We start from the raw sequence: 11,923 nt of genomic DNA on the forward strand, positions 1-11,923 counted from the left end.
AGGAAATCAGTTCTTCGTATAAAGAATTCATTATTGTTTCTGTTAAGTTTTAATTTATAATTCAATAAAAAACACTAAAATAACCGACTATTTAATTCTTTACAAAAACCTCTCGACTTACATTCCTAGAAGTATATTTTTACTTAATTTATTTTTCCTTTGCTTCGGTGTCGGAACTGCATCAGTGTTACTATTTTCGTCAGTTACGATTTTATTACAAACTTCGTTATTATTACTACCATCAAGGTCATCACATGATCCAGTTATAAACAAAGAAACTCTTCCTGTGTAAGTATTGGAATCATTTAATTCGTCCCTGGATCCGGCTATGTATAGCGACTTTTTTTCATAATACAGGACATCATCCTCATTTATCACTTTATCGATTTCATTCTCATCGGTAATGAGATTGTTGGTAATATCTATGACATTTAGTTCTGTGTCGTCTTCTTCAGACTGAACAGTTTTTTCTTCTTCGTCTTCCAGGTGTAAAGATTTTACGTTTTCTCCGATCGTTTTACTGTCTTCTACAACCTCCGATGACTCTTTTCCGTTGTTCCGCTCTTCAGGCATTTCGTCTAATGATAGTGACGTATGTACTGTATCTTCACTAGGACATGATACCACTATGTCCGGAATGTTATTTTTTACGTTGTCTATCTTCTTTTCCTCTTCTGTGGAGACTACGTTATTATTAGTATCATCAGTAAGTGTGTTCATATCTTTGTTGAAGGCAACAAAATTTTCCATGATTGAATTTCTGCTAGTATCCTCATCTAGATATTCGTTATCGTATGCTGAGGTAGAATATTCAGTTTCTACAGACGTCAAACTCCAGTTCGAACCACTACCGGAAATTTCGGATCCACTGACATTTAACTAAAAACGAAAGGCTTTTAAGATTAAATTATTTTTTTGTGACACCTACATGTTGACTAGATTGGGACTTTGGTGGCAATGGAGCTCTTTTCTTCCCTCGTCTCCTAACTGTTCCTTTGGCTTGTTTGTCACTTTCTTCGTCTTCAAAAGGATTTGAATTAGGTCCTGTCTGTGAAATTCGTTCTCGAAATCTGGAACGTGGAAGCGCTTCTTGGTGTGGACCAGAATACGATACTGGATGACGTCGTACAGTTTCTGTTAAACCATCTCAGTTGAAAATGGTCATGTTTGTAAAGTTTTTTTTGCATACCTGTTTTTTGCCGAAGTGTAACATCCTCTTCGTCTTTTTTCTTAATTCGAAACGATTGCCTTCTGAAATTCAAGTAGCGTGTAAAATTACAAAAAAGACTACAATAGGCCATGATAATTATGATTATTAATATCACAATTAGGTCGATCACTGACGTGCATTCACATCCGTTGAGTTACTCATTTAGGCGTTGGCTTGCATTATAATAAAAGAATACAAATTTGATTACATAAATATTCGATCAAATCTAATTTGATTATGTTAATGTGTGTCTCAATATAGTAACCAACACCAACACTATTCGACCTACGATAATTGGATTTTGTTTTTGTTACAATTTTTGACATTATCTTGGCCGTGTCTTGGGTTTGATAACCATTTAATAAAATCGAAACCAAATTTACGTCACAATTAATACTAATGTCTTTTTTATTACTAATACAATGCCAATAGATTTCATCTGTATGAAAATTCGGTTAGATTCACCATTAATATTAATTTAAACAATTTTTATGTGGGGCATTGCTACAAAATTGTTCCTGCATAAACTCGATTAAACAGACATTCGGATAAATGATAAATGGATCTTAAAATGTAAAATATATTGGTAACTCAGAGATCAGGTACCAACCCACTTCAAATTTCGAAGGCAATCATGTCCCTAATCAAACGATTATAGAATTATTTTCTCTATTTTTAAAGATGTGTGACCTCCTTGAATTTATCCCCTAATAAAAGCTGTTCTAATTCATCAAGAAATAAAATTGGCGCAAATGTCGATAGATATCGCCTACTCCCATTTCTGCCTTCCTATCAATCAACGTTGCTGACCGGAGTCAGTGGCGTTTCATTAGTTAATAGGAAGCGACCTATTTTGCTCTTATGGAGATTCAATGCTAATTTCAAAACACGATATTTTCATTATCATTAGAGATATCGATATGAAACAAAAACAAATGGAATGTCCAAAATGTTTTCTAGATTCTAGTCGATTAGTGTGCTTTGTTTTTATCAGAATTGCATCTACAGCCAGCAAAACAATTAAACTCATCGCATTGCTATTTTAGCCAAATTATCAGGACCTACATGGAAGCTTATTTCTTCAAGTTGTTTTTGAATGTTGCAAATTTCTGACTTGATCATTGAACTAAGGGTACTTATTTTCCACAAAACCAATTTTTTCTAAAAATATGATTAATATTACTTTCTGATGTTTCCTTTCTAAGCTTGCAATAAACATAAACTTTAACTTGTTTTAAAATTTGTTTCAAGTTATTGCAATCTGGAACTAGTTCTAGTTTATTAAAAAATATTTGTACGTAACTTGGAACAATTTGACACTGTAAAACCAACAGTTTTCTACCACAATCATTGTTGAACTGACGGGCAGTCCGATAAATACACTTTTTGCCACTTGTTCATTAGCGTTTTTATTCCCAACTTTTTGATAACAAGACTGAGATTGAAATTGAACTGGTTTACCCCTAACACTGCAGTGGCGCACAGCGAGTTCTGCCGAAAACTTTAATAATTTTTTTTTCGGAAACGGAAAATTTGGCCATTATATCAAAATGCGTTGTCTGATTGGGGTTAAAATCTTTGTACTTTCTTCGGTTTCACTCTGTATTTTCAACGTGAAGCAAAATATGGTGAAATAGCCCCATTAAAAAAATCGCAGAAGGCTATACTTATAATTTTCAATCTTACAAGTGACACTAATAGATTTGAAGTTTTATGAATGTGGTAAATTTTAAAATTGAAGTCCGAAAATTAACGAAATTTTGACCTTGTATTTGTCTTAAGTGCGACACACTAATTATCAATTTAGTAACTAAATAAAAGTTCGTTCGCTATTTGCGAAACATAAAATTCACTTTAAAATTATAATATCTGTATGTAAAAAATATGTGAACGTCTCCAATTATTGCTACAAATGTGTCTTCAGTTTTTTTTGAAAAACATAATTAGATAGATAAATTGTACACAACGCTTTTGTATCTTCGTATTACTGCTAAAATCGCAAGTGCAACATTAATTGATTCAAATGACGTATAGTAATAATTTTTGTCCAACTAGATTAGCCATCGGGACTACTGTGCATTCAAGCTTTATAAATTAATTTGATGTTTCTTCCCAGCAACCCAAATTTACTATACAGGACATCTGTTCGAAGGATATGGTGCCTCGAGCCAATAAGACCCATATTCGAGTGATAACACCATAAAAGAGGTAGAAACAAAAACTCAACTTACATTTCAGGAGGGTTCTTACTTTTCATACATTTGAAGGATTTGTTAGCAGAATTTGGCAAGTTGGTGGTGATAACTTTTTTTTTTAACTGCATTCGAGAAAAATAAGAATAACAATTATATAGGACCTCTGTAGAACACAGCTTTCACTAAAAAAACATCAAAAAATTTCACTTAGTTCTCCAGATATTGTGTTATAACTTTACATTGCAATTCCCATAAGTAAAATACGGCTGATACCCTTAAGTCTCACTACTACATACTTAGGAAATAATAGCGGAAATCCTTTTAAAAGCATACAATGACGTTACAAGTAAAGCTGTCGATGATGTGAAGCAACTATAGTCCACTCTTACTAATTAGCACAAGTAAAAAAATGCTAATATTATTGATTGTCATAAAAAATATATCAAAATATTTGAAAAAATCAGTCGATTGGGTTTCCTGTCATAAAGACGAGCCTGAACAAAAGTAGCAATTTTAGAAACACCAAACAAATTAAGTGAAATTATTTGCAGAACCGATTTGCATATTCAGTTATCGTTATTTTCGTTACAAAATGTGTTAAAATAGAAAACTTCGCTCACGTTTTTTATTCATGATCTAAACAAATTTCGAATTTTAACATACAATAGAAGTCATTTAACAAAAAAATAATCAGTAAGAGTAATGACCTTGAAGTAATGAATTTAGGACATAACTATAAAAACAAATTTTATTGCAAATACTATAAATTTGCGGGTATTTTTATGAGATTCTTAACCTTTTTTAAAGACACTAAAATAATTAATGACATCTTAAAAAAAAGTGAGTGACAATATTCTCCATTTCTATTAAAGAGTAGGTAAAATCTAGTTCGCTCGACATTTTAAGTGGATAATAGCATCTTATATAGCATATAAGATAGCATCCATCTTATCGTTATCAATTTAATCAAACTTTAGAAATGTTTGTTTTAAAGAAAATTACTTGAAACAGTAATACAAGGTAAATAAATCAGACAATTTGAAGAAAAATACGCCAAAAAGAACGCTATATATATTATTTAATAAGGGTGCCCATGTGTACCCCAAGTACCCAAGGTAACAATTATCGTAAAACAAATAGAAGACTGAATTACTTATTAAATACTACGAAGATGAAAGTTTATTTATTAGGACTCATAAAGGTGTGCGCGTTTTATTACTGTTAATTTTGTTGAAAATGAATCTACAATTAGAAGCGCGCCCGCACTTCATTGAACTAATAAATATTAATTGTGAATAATGCAATCATTTTCTAAAAATATTTCGATGATTGCTTTTTGAATACAAATCAGTGTCCGAATGATCTAATACAATTTTCCAAATTAGTTTGCATACTTACAAATTTCTTCCTAATTGTCTGAAGGAATTCCGAAGAGTCAGTTTCGATTTCCTCTTTACGTCCTCGGCAAAAGGATTCAAATACTCAGGATAACTATCAACCATTTTTTTTTTTGCTCAAATTAAACCACAACACTTAGTCACAACACATACGTGAGGAAAGTGCTGTAGAATTGTGCTCTCTCCCCCCCACACTCAAAAAGACAGAGAAAAGAGAGAGAGAAACTTTATATACATGTGACGTCACCAAGATATTTTCCTTTAGGTAAAAATCACTTTTGACATTAACAATTAGAGATGGATACAACGATACAACGACTAAAATTGTCAAGATTATCTCACTCTGACAAAACAACTAAATACCCATGATTGATTCGTTAATTTGGCGAAAACTCCGTTTATACGTCACCGCAATTGTTCGTTTTATTTGTGTTGTTATAAACAGTTGACCTCGGAAAAAATAATCAATAGTAAGGTTGGCTTGTAACCAGAAAATCAATTTGGCTTGCCCAACTTCGAGTCAATTCTAATGAACTGATTAGATGCTCAAATTGCTATCACCAGTTATTTTTTATTTAAAAAGGCCTAACCTACTAAGGAAATATAGAAGATAGAAAATGTATTACACTGTTGAGAAACCCAAAATTTTTGATAAACTTGATAATTAGAAATTGTTTTAAATTGCGCAGTTCAATGTAAATTAAATTATCTAGGTAGATCACCAATGAAGAATCATAACAGATGCACGTCTTGTCGTGTTAGTACATATTATATATAACACTGATGTCATTATCATTAAAAACATATATCATACAGAAGTGTTGATACAAAAAAATTCCAAACGGAAACTTCTAAAAATGACTGAATTGTTTAAATTTGTTGGAAATGACACACTTTTATAATAATTTTCTTTTCAACATTCCTCTAAAAAAATTGCAGTTTCGACTCGTAACATGTTAATTGTTTTCACGTGCCCATTAAAACAATTTGTATCAATTCCATGCATTATAATCATGCAAATTTAAAGGAAGGCTTAATTCTGGCATCATACTTTGCACAAAATTAAGTAATTGACTTAAACTATGTAATGAATGCATCGCAATAAATGTCAATTTCTAAACAAGTTGACTTCCTTGCCTGAATATAAATTTGAAATTCGCGCGGGTGCACGTGGTTCGGGACTTGCCCGTACTGGACCGCCACTGTTGTTGTTGTCGTAATGTAAACGTCAAATGTCAGTGCAAAAAATAAAAGATTAAAATTATTATTTAAAAAATACTATGCATTAATAAACGACTGCAAATAATTTTCAATAATATTATTATAATTAAAAATGAACCCGTAAAATTAAAAGTGTGAAATTTTATTTGTAACCATGGCACCGCCCCCCATCGTAACAGGGTTAAGCCCCAATGAGGGACTTCCAGGGACACGAATTACAATTAGGGGTGAAAACTTCGGCTCAAAACCAACAGATTTGATTGGTAAAAGATCAATAAAAAGAAGACCAATCTGAGGTTTTTATTTCAGGTTTAACAATTTGTGGATTTGACTGTTTGTTATCAGCAGAATGGAAGTCTCCAAATAAAATTATTGCTATATCAGGACCTGTTAAAGGTAAAGGTGAAGTTATTGTAACCACTAGACTTGGAGGAACTGGGACTTGTAATGTTTCATTCAAAGGTATGAAACTGTCTTTCATATAACTGTTAGTACAAATAGATATTTAAGGCTACCATGAAACTATTGGTCCAATGAAAGAAAGCGCTGTTTGGGTGGAAGAAACGACGCCATTGTTTGTCTGGGGGCGGCATTCATTGTCTCCTAGCAGTTATCAACAAGAAGATCCATTAGGTTTGTCTGTGGAAGGCAATGAAAAAAAGTTCCCAGAAGAGGAACTCATGATATATTTCCCTGAAAAATCTGGAGATATTGCTGCAAGTAACTTCTCACCTAGATGGTTTCTTCTAGAGAACCATCATGTTACATCATACAATGATCTACAGGCAGGGTAATAATAACAGCGTTTTATAAATTAAATATAACCCTTCCATTTTTAGTTTACTATATCTAAGAAGAAAAGTTGAGGGACAAAAAGAAGGCCAGTTGTCATTTTTAAAAGCAAATATCGGATCAGTCATGGATCAAGTTGATACTTTAGTTGGCTTAAAAGAGAAAGTTGAAGGCGACCTTTTCAAATTCGGAAGTGAGCCAACATTGAAGTTGGAAAAATCAATTAAAGGTATTCGTCGCAGTTACGTTTGTTTTATTAACGTCCATGTTTGTAGAATCAGAACGAGAGGGACGGAAACTATTTGATGATGTATTGGCAAGGAGAGACAGAGCAGAAAAAACAAGAAACGCTCTAAATGTGTTGGCCAGATTTAAGTTTTTGTTTTGTCTGCCTTGCGTCATAGATAAAAATATAAAAAAGGGCGAGTACGACATCGTAATCAACGATTATATAAGAGTAAAGAATTTATTCAATAAAACTGATGTGCCTGTAAGTTATGAAATATTTCTAATCGTTTATCTAATAATTATAATTGAAGATATTCAAATCTGCACTCAATGAGGTAGAAAAACGAATAAGAGACCTTCAAAAGAAGCTGCATTCGGATTTACAAACAATGCCAATAACTGTAGAACAACAAAAACGCTTAATTAGATACTTAGTAAACTTAGACTGCCCATATGATCCAGCCTGGGATGCCATTAAGAGTCGATCGGATTTTATCAACGAGAAGATTAAACAAATCTACAATTATCATAACAATTTGGATAAACCCGATACTACCAAATTAAAATCGAATTCAGCGTCGAAGTATTCGAAATATAACCCGCCTCCAGCCAATGACTTAAACTCAGTTCCGGCAAACGTAAATTTTATAGACGAATTATGTTTAAGTATTTCAGAGACTTTCCCTGATCTTTGGAAAATCGGACAAGCTTATTTCTCAGGAGAATTGCGGGTTAAAGTAGAATCTGGTCGCCACGTTGAATTCAAAGTAAGAGGAAAAAACGTGACTTCAGTAACTGACAGTTTTTTCTAGCATATAGTAATGACAATAATGGAGAGTTTTTCCAAGTCAATTAGGTCTTCTCTTATACCAAATACTTTAGATAAGAGTGATAAAAATACGTTAGGAACATGGGCAATACCAGATTTAGAAGAAGTTGCTCCGTTTCTACCTGAAATCTTGAGATGTGTTAGATCAACATACATCGCTTTAATTAAACTAGACCTACCGAGTGAGGCGTTGGATATAATTTCAGCACTCCTTCTAGATCTTCGGATACATTGTATGAGTACGTTATTCAAACAAGCTGCTGAACAAATCAAGCAACTTGACGAAAATTGGAAAATTGAATTTAGTGGAAGCCATGCAGGGATAACTGAATTGGTAAGTTTATTAAATCACGTAATTGAAATGATTTATGACGATGTTGTAGCCAATCAAGTTTGAAAGTATTATTCAGGATGTAATTCAAATTGTAAAAGAATCAGTCTTATCAGCAGAACAAAGGGAAAGTGTACTTCTGGAAAACCCTTTAGCTCACAAAGAATTAGATAAACAAATTGAAGCTGTTCTGATTTCATTTCATAACGTTTTAAATAATTTATCAAATGATGAAGGGTGTGATGACGACGAGGATACTTCTCCTGTTGTTTCGCAATTAATAGGAACGCCAGTTAATGGTTACAAAGCTAATTACACCAACAATAACACACCTGTTTGGGAGCACCGATTACTCATAACGTTATCAAATTGCTTATACACTAAGAATGTGGTTTTTGTTAACATCCTGAAAAAGTTCAAAGAAAGTGGATTCCCGATGCCGGAAACTCCTGTTAAAAACGCCAGAGAAAAACTAGACATGTTAGAGCGTTCAATATTGGAAAAATATTTGGAACAAAAAAGTGATCCGTTGGTTGGAACAATCGAACCATCGATGTATCTAGGTCGATTTGATTGGGATATTGATATTACGCCAAATAGCATTAGACCATACGCTAAAGAATGTATAAACAATGTTATTCATGTACATTCTGAGGTGAATAGTATTTCCTTTTCATTGTTAGGAAGCGTTATTCCTCAAGTTGTTTTAACAATAGCTGAAGAACTGTACAGACTTATGTCTTGTGTTAAGAAATTCAGCAAAGGGGGAGCACAACAAGCCAGAGCGGATATTGGGGCCCTGCAGATATTTTTCGACCATTACTCGACGACAGAAGCCAGGTTTTTCATTGTTTTTTATTGTTTTCTCAATAATGAGTTTTACTTGTAGGAATTACTTTCAAGAGGCTCTTGATATTATACCTCCTTTGGAAAACTCTGAGTCGACGTATGTTAACAAATAGTGACTACTTAAACTATTGTTATCTGTTTTAGGGTGGTTCAAGATATTTTAAGGCAGTGTAAAGCAAGAATGAAGATACAACTTCTTTGTTTAACATCTCAGTCGAATGGGCCAGCAAATAACAGATCTCATTAACTCCCAAAAGCTTAGTGTAACTGTGATTCTATTATTGCTCATTACCATGTATAATACCATTTTTAGTTTTTGTTAAAGAAGTACTTGTATATAAAGTAAGATGCCTTGTAGAAGTAATAATTGCAAGTTTACATTGATTCACATTTTGTGATATTCTGTAATGAGTTAACTGTACAAAATACTTTCGTTATTTTCACTGTTTTATAGGATTGGTTAAAAGTTTGTATTTAGTTAGAATTTTAGAATAACAAATAACTTTTGTGTAAAGTACTGACAGATTAAAGATTAACTTATTAATTACTTTGTTTTTCTTAAAAAACAAAAAATACTCACTTCTTCACAACACTTAAAAAAATTTAACACCCACTACACTTATCAAGATGGCGGGAAATCTCCAACTTCAATTACAGGAATCTGTAATCGAACAACGCATGCGTGACAGTTTGTGCTCATTCTTCAAAACTTCAAACCGGTGAAATAAATTTTTACGTTTAAAGTGTTGTTATAAGCCGTTAAAATGCCGAAAAGGTCATTTCCAGACGAAGATAACATTGCTCAACCCGTCAAGAAGCAACAGACTTCTGAAACGACGCACAGAAAGATTAGGTCGCAATCTTCAGGTACGCGCCAATTTGTTAGGTTATGTTTATAAGAATAATTTCAGAAAGGAGCTTAAAATTATTATTCGAAGGAGCTGCTCGATTTGAAAGTCAAGTCGAACCCAAGAATACGGTATGCAAATATAGATTTAGGGGTTAAGTGCGACTGTCAAGTTTTAGCAATTGAAAGTGGCATGCTCTGGATGTTCTAAACCACTAGCTACAATCATTTGTGGGTTTTGTGAACGCGATGTTTGCTTGGAATGTAAAAACTTTTGTTATAAATGTAGCACGGATTTTTGTACAGCGTGTTCATTTCCCACGTAAGTTTGCGTTCATATTTCTAAGTTTTTTTTTTAATATTGTATAAAATATATAAAAAAATCCTTTTTTAGATATGATCACAAAGAAGCGGTGTGCTATTCATGCTGTTCGTACTAACCACATCGTCATACCTACGTTTTGTTATTAATATTATAAAATGTTCAAAGTTGGGAGAGTTCGTTGGATATGGCACTGAATTGCAATATCATTTATAATAAATCAAACTTCCTAATTGTAAGAACGGTTGCCTAGTTTAATTATTGTAGGATGTTTCTTTTTGTTTAATAAACCAATGTTATAGTACAAGCGTTATTTTAATCACCATAGAAAACATCCAAAAGTATTAAAAAACAGTTTGGGTAGTACAAAATTTATTTCAACATCTAAAGATGATTCCATTACATTGTTCCTAATTTTATATTCTAATTCAAATGTAAGCAGTATAATTTTACCATTATTCAACATAAATAAAATATTTTCTGCCAAAAGTGACAGTGAGAAACAGGTTTGTAATTTTTAAATGTTTATGTCGAAAAAGATGACATCTTAACACTTGTGAAATTGTAAAGCAAGTAGGTAAATTTCATTTTTAGTTACATTTCTGCGAATTACCACTTCGAATTGTGAAAGTTTTAATGACATGACTATTTATTATGATTATGTAATACCATATGAAAAAGTATAGATTTATGTTGTAAATCTCGATCATACATACAAATTACTAATTATATTATCGTTATTAGACTTTGATATTACTCAGAGCAATATGTTCATTTACCCCATTTTTTGTAGACATCTTAAATGGGTCAAAAAGTGAAAGTTCAATTTTAAATGTTAATTAGTATCAGCAAATCTAAAAGAATTCTATCGAATTTGATCGTACTCTGACAAGAAGTTGTTGAAACATTTGACGATTTATTGTGGTTTTCCGTTGCAAACTCATTGATGAAAAAACATGTTGTCTAGACTGTAACTCGGAACCAGTTCAAGGTAACAAAAATGGGGCGTTCTACTGCAATATTTAACATAAAACTTAAAAAAATAACATCTCGAGTGCTGCCTAGTTTGAACGCTTTTTAGTACATTTTTGTTACTTCGTTTACATTTTTTGAACATATAAAACGATTACGTTTTAATATCACATTACTGAATAAGAACAATCTGCTCGCGTTACATAATTCAACTCCTCCTCCGTCGAGGACCCCACCACTATTCGACCGAATCAAATAACACCGATTCGGGATAATGGAATCCGATTTCTATGTAAAAAATTAGTTAATCTATAAAACGAACGACGGTTTTGTTGCGGAAAAGGTCTTTTAATTAATGACATTATATCTGTATGAAGGAAGTCAATGTTATCAAATTGAATGAATACGAGACGATACATACTACAGTCGAATCTCGAGATAGGAACAATAGAACGGTCACTTTTGTGGAATTTGGCAAAAGGGTTTGTGTTGTCAACATAGTAAACAAAATAAACATTTTGCAAACTGGACAATCAAAAGTAGTGTGTTAATAATAATAACAAGAAAATGTTCTATGTCGTTCATGTTGCCATAAGTACGTCCACTTTGAGAAATGATTTCTGCTTCTGAGTGAGAAATTTCAACAGTCCTGATGCTTCTGACTGCTCACTCCATTTTTGACTTTTTACTCATCTTGTTGATCTGAAAGCTGTAAAATTTGTTGCTGTTC

At 32.6% G+C, this 11,923-nt stretch overlaps 3 protein-coding genes across 3 annotated transcripts; 2 read left to right on the forward strand and 1 right to left on the reverse strand.

Moving 5' to 3' along the window:
* Positions 1-78: 78 nt before the first annotated feature.
* LOC148167440 (uncharacterized) lies at positions 79-5,251 on the reverse strand. The gene is made up of 4 exons (XM_088047824.1): positions 4,804-5,251; positions 1,190-1,251; positions 929-1,134; positions 79-879 (listed from the first exon to the last, which is right to left on the reverse strand). Exons 1-4 carry the CDS (start codon positions 4,905-4,907, stop codon positions 118-120), a joined length of 1,134 nt encoding a protein of 377 aa, XP_087903950.1. The 5' UTR covers positions 4,908-5,251; the 3' UTR covers positions 79-117.
* Positions 5,252-6,009: 758 nt separating this feature from the next.
* Sec5 (exocyst complex component secretory 5) lies at positions 6,010-9,596 on the forward strand. Its single transcript, XM_088047858.1, has 10 exons — positions 6,010-6,286; positions 6,333-6,485; positions 6,534-6,813; positions 6,863-7,044; positions 7,091-7,305; positions 7,355-7,810; positions 7,856-8,206; positions 8,256-9,043; positions 9,093-9,149; positions 9,197-9,596. Exons 1-10 carry the CDS (start codon positions 6,178-6,180, stop codon positions 9,297-9,299), a joined length of 2,694 nt encoding a protein of 897 aa, XP_087903984.1. The 5' UTR covers positions 6,010-6,177; the 3' UTR covers positions 9,300-9,596.
* A 133-nt stretch (positions 9,597-9,729) lies between these two features.
* LOC148167442 (uncharacterized) lies at positions 9,730-10,528 on the forward strand. Its single transcript, XM_088047859.1, has 4 exons — positions 9,730-9,919; positions 9,964-10,031; positions 10,079-10,221; positions 10,294-10,528. The coding sequence occupies exons 1-4, from the start codon at positions 9,817-9,819 to the stop codon at positions 10,337-10,339; spliced, it is 360 nt and encodes a 119-aa protein (XP_087903985.1). The 5' UTR covers positions 9,730-9,816; the 3' UTR covers positions 10,340-10,528.
* The last annotated feature ends 1,395 nt before the right edge of the window (positions 10,529-11,923 follow it).

The sequence above is a fragment of the Gnatocerus cornutus genome, chromosome 10 (genome assembly GCF_029298725.1).
Source record: "Gnatocerus cornutus isolate USDA-ARS CGAHR chromosome 10, icGnaCorn1.1, whole genome shotgun sequence".
Taxonomy (NCBI): domain Eukaryota; kingdom Metazoa; phylum Arthropoda; class Insecta; order Coleoptera; family Tenebrionidae; genus Gnatocerus; species Gnatocerus cornutus.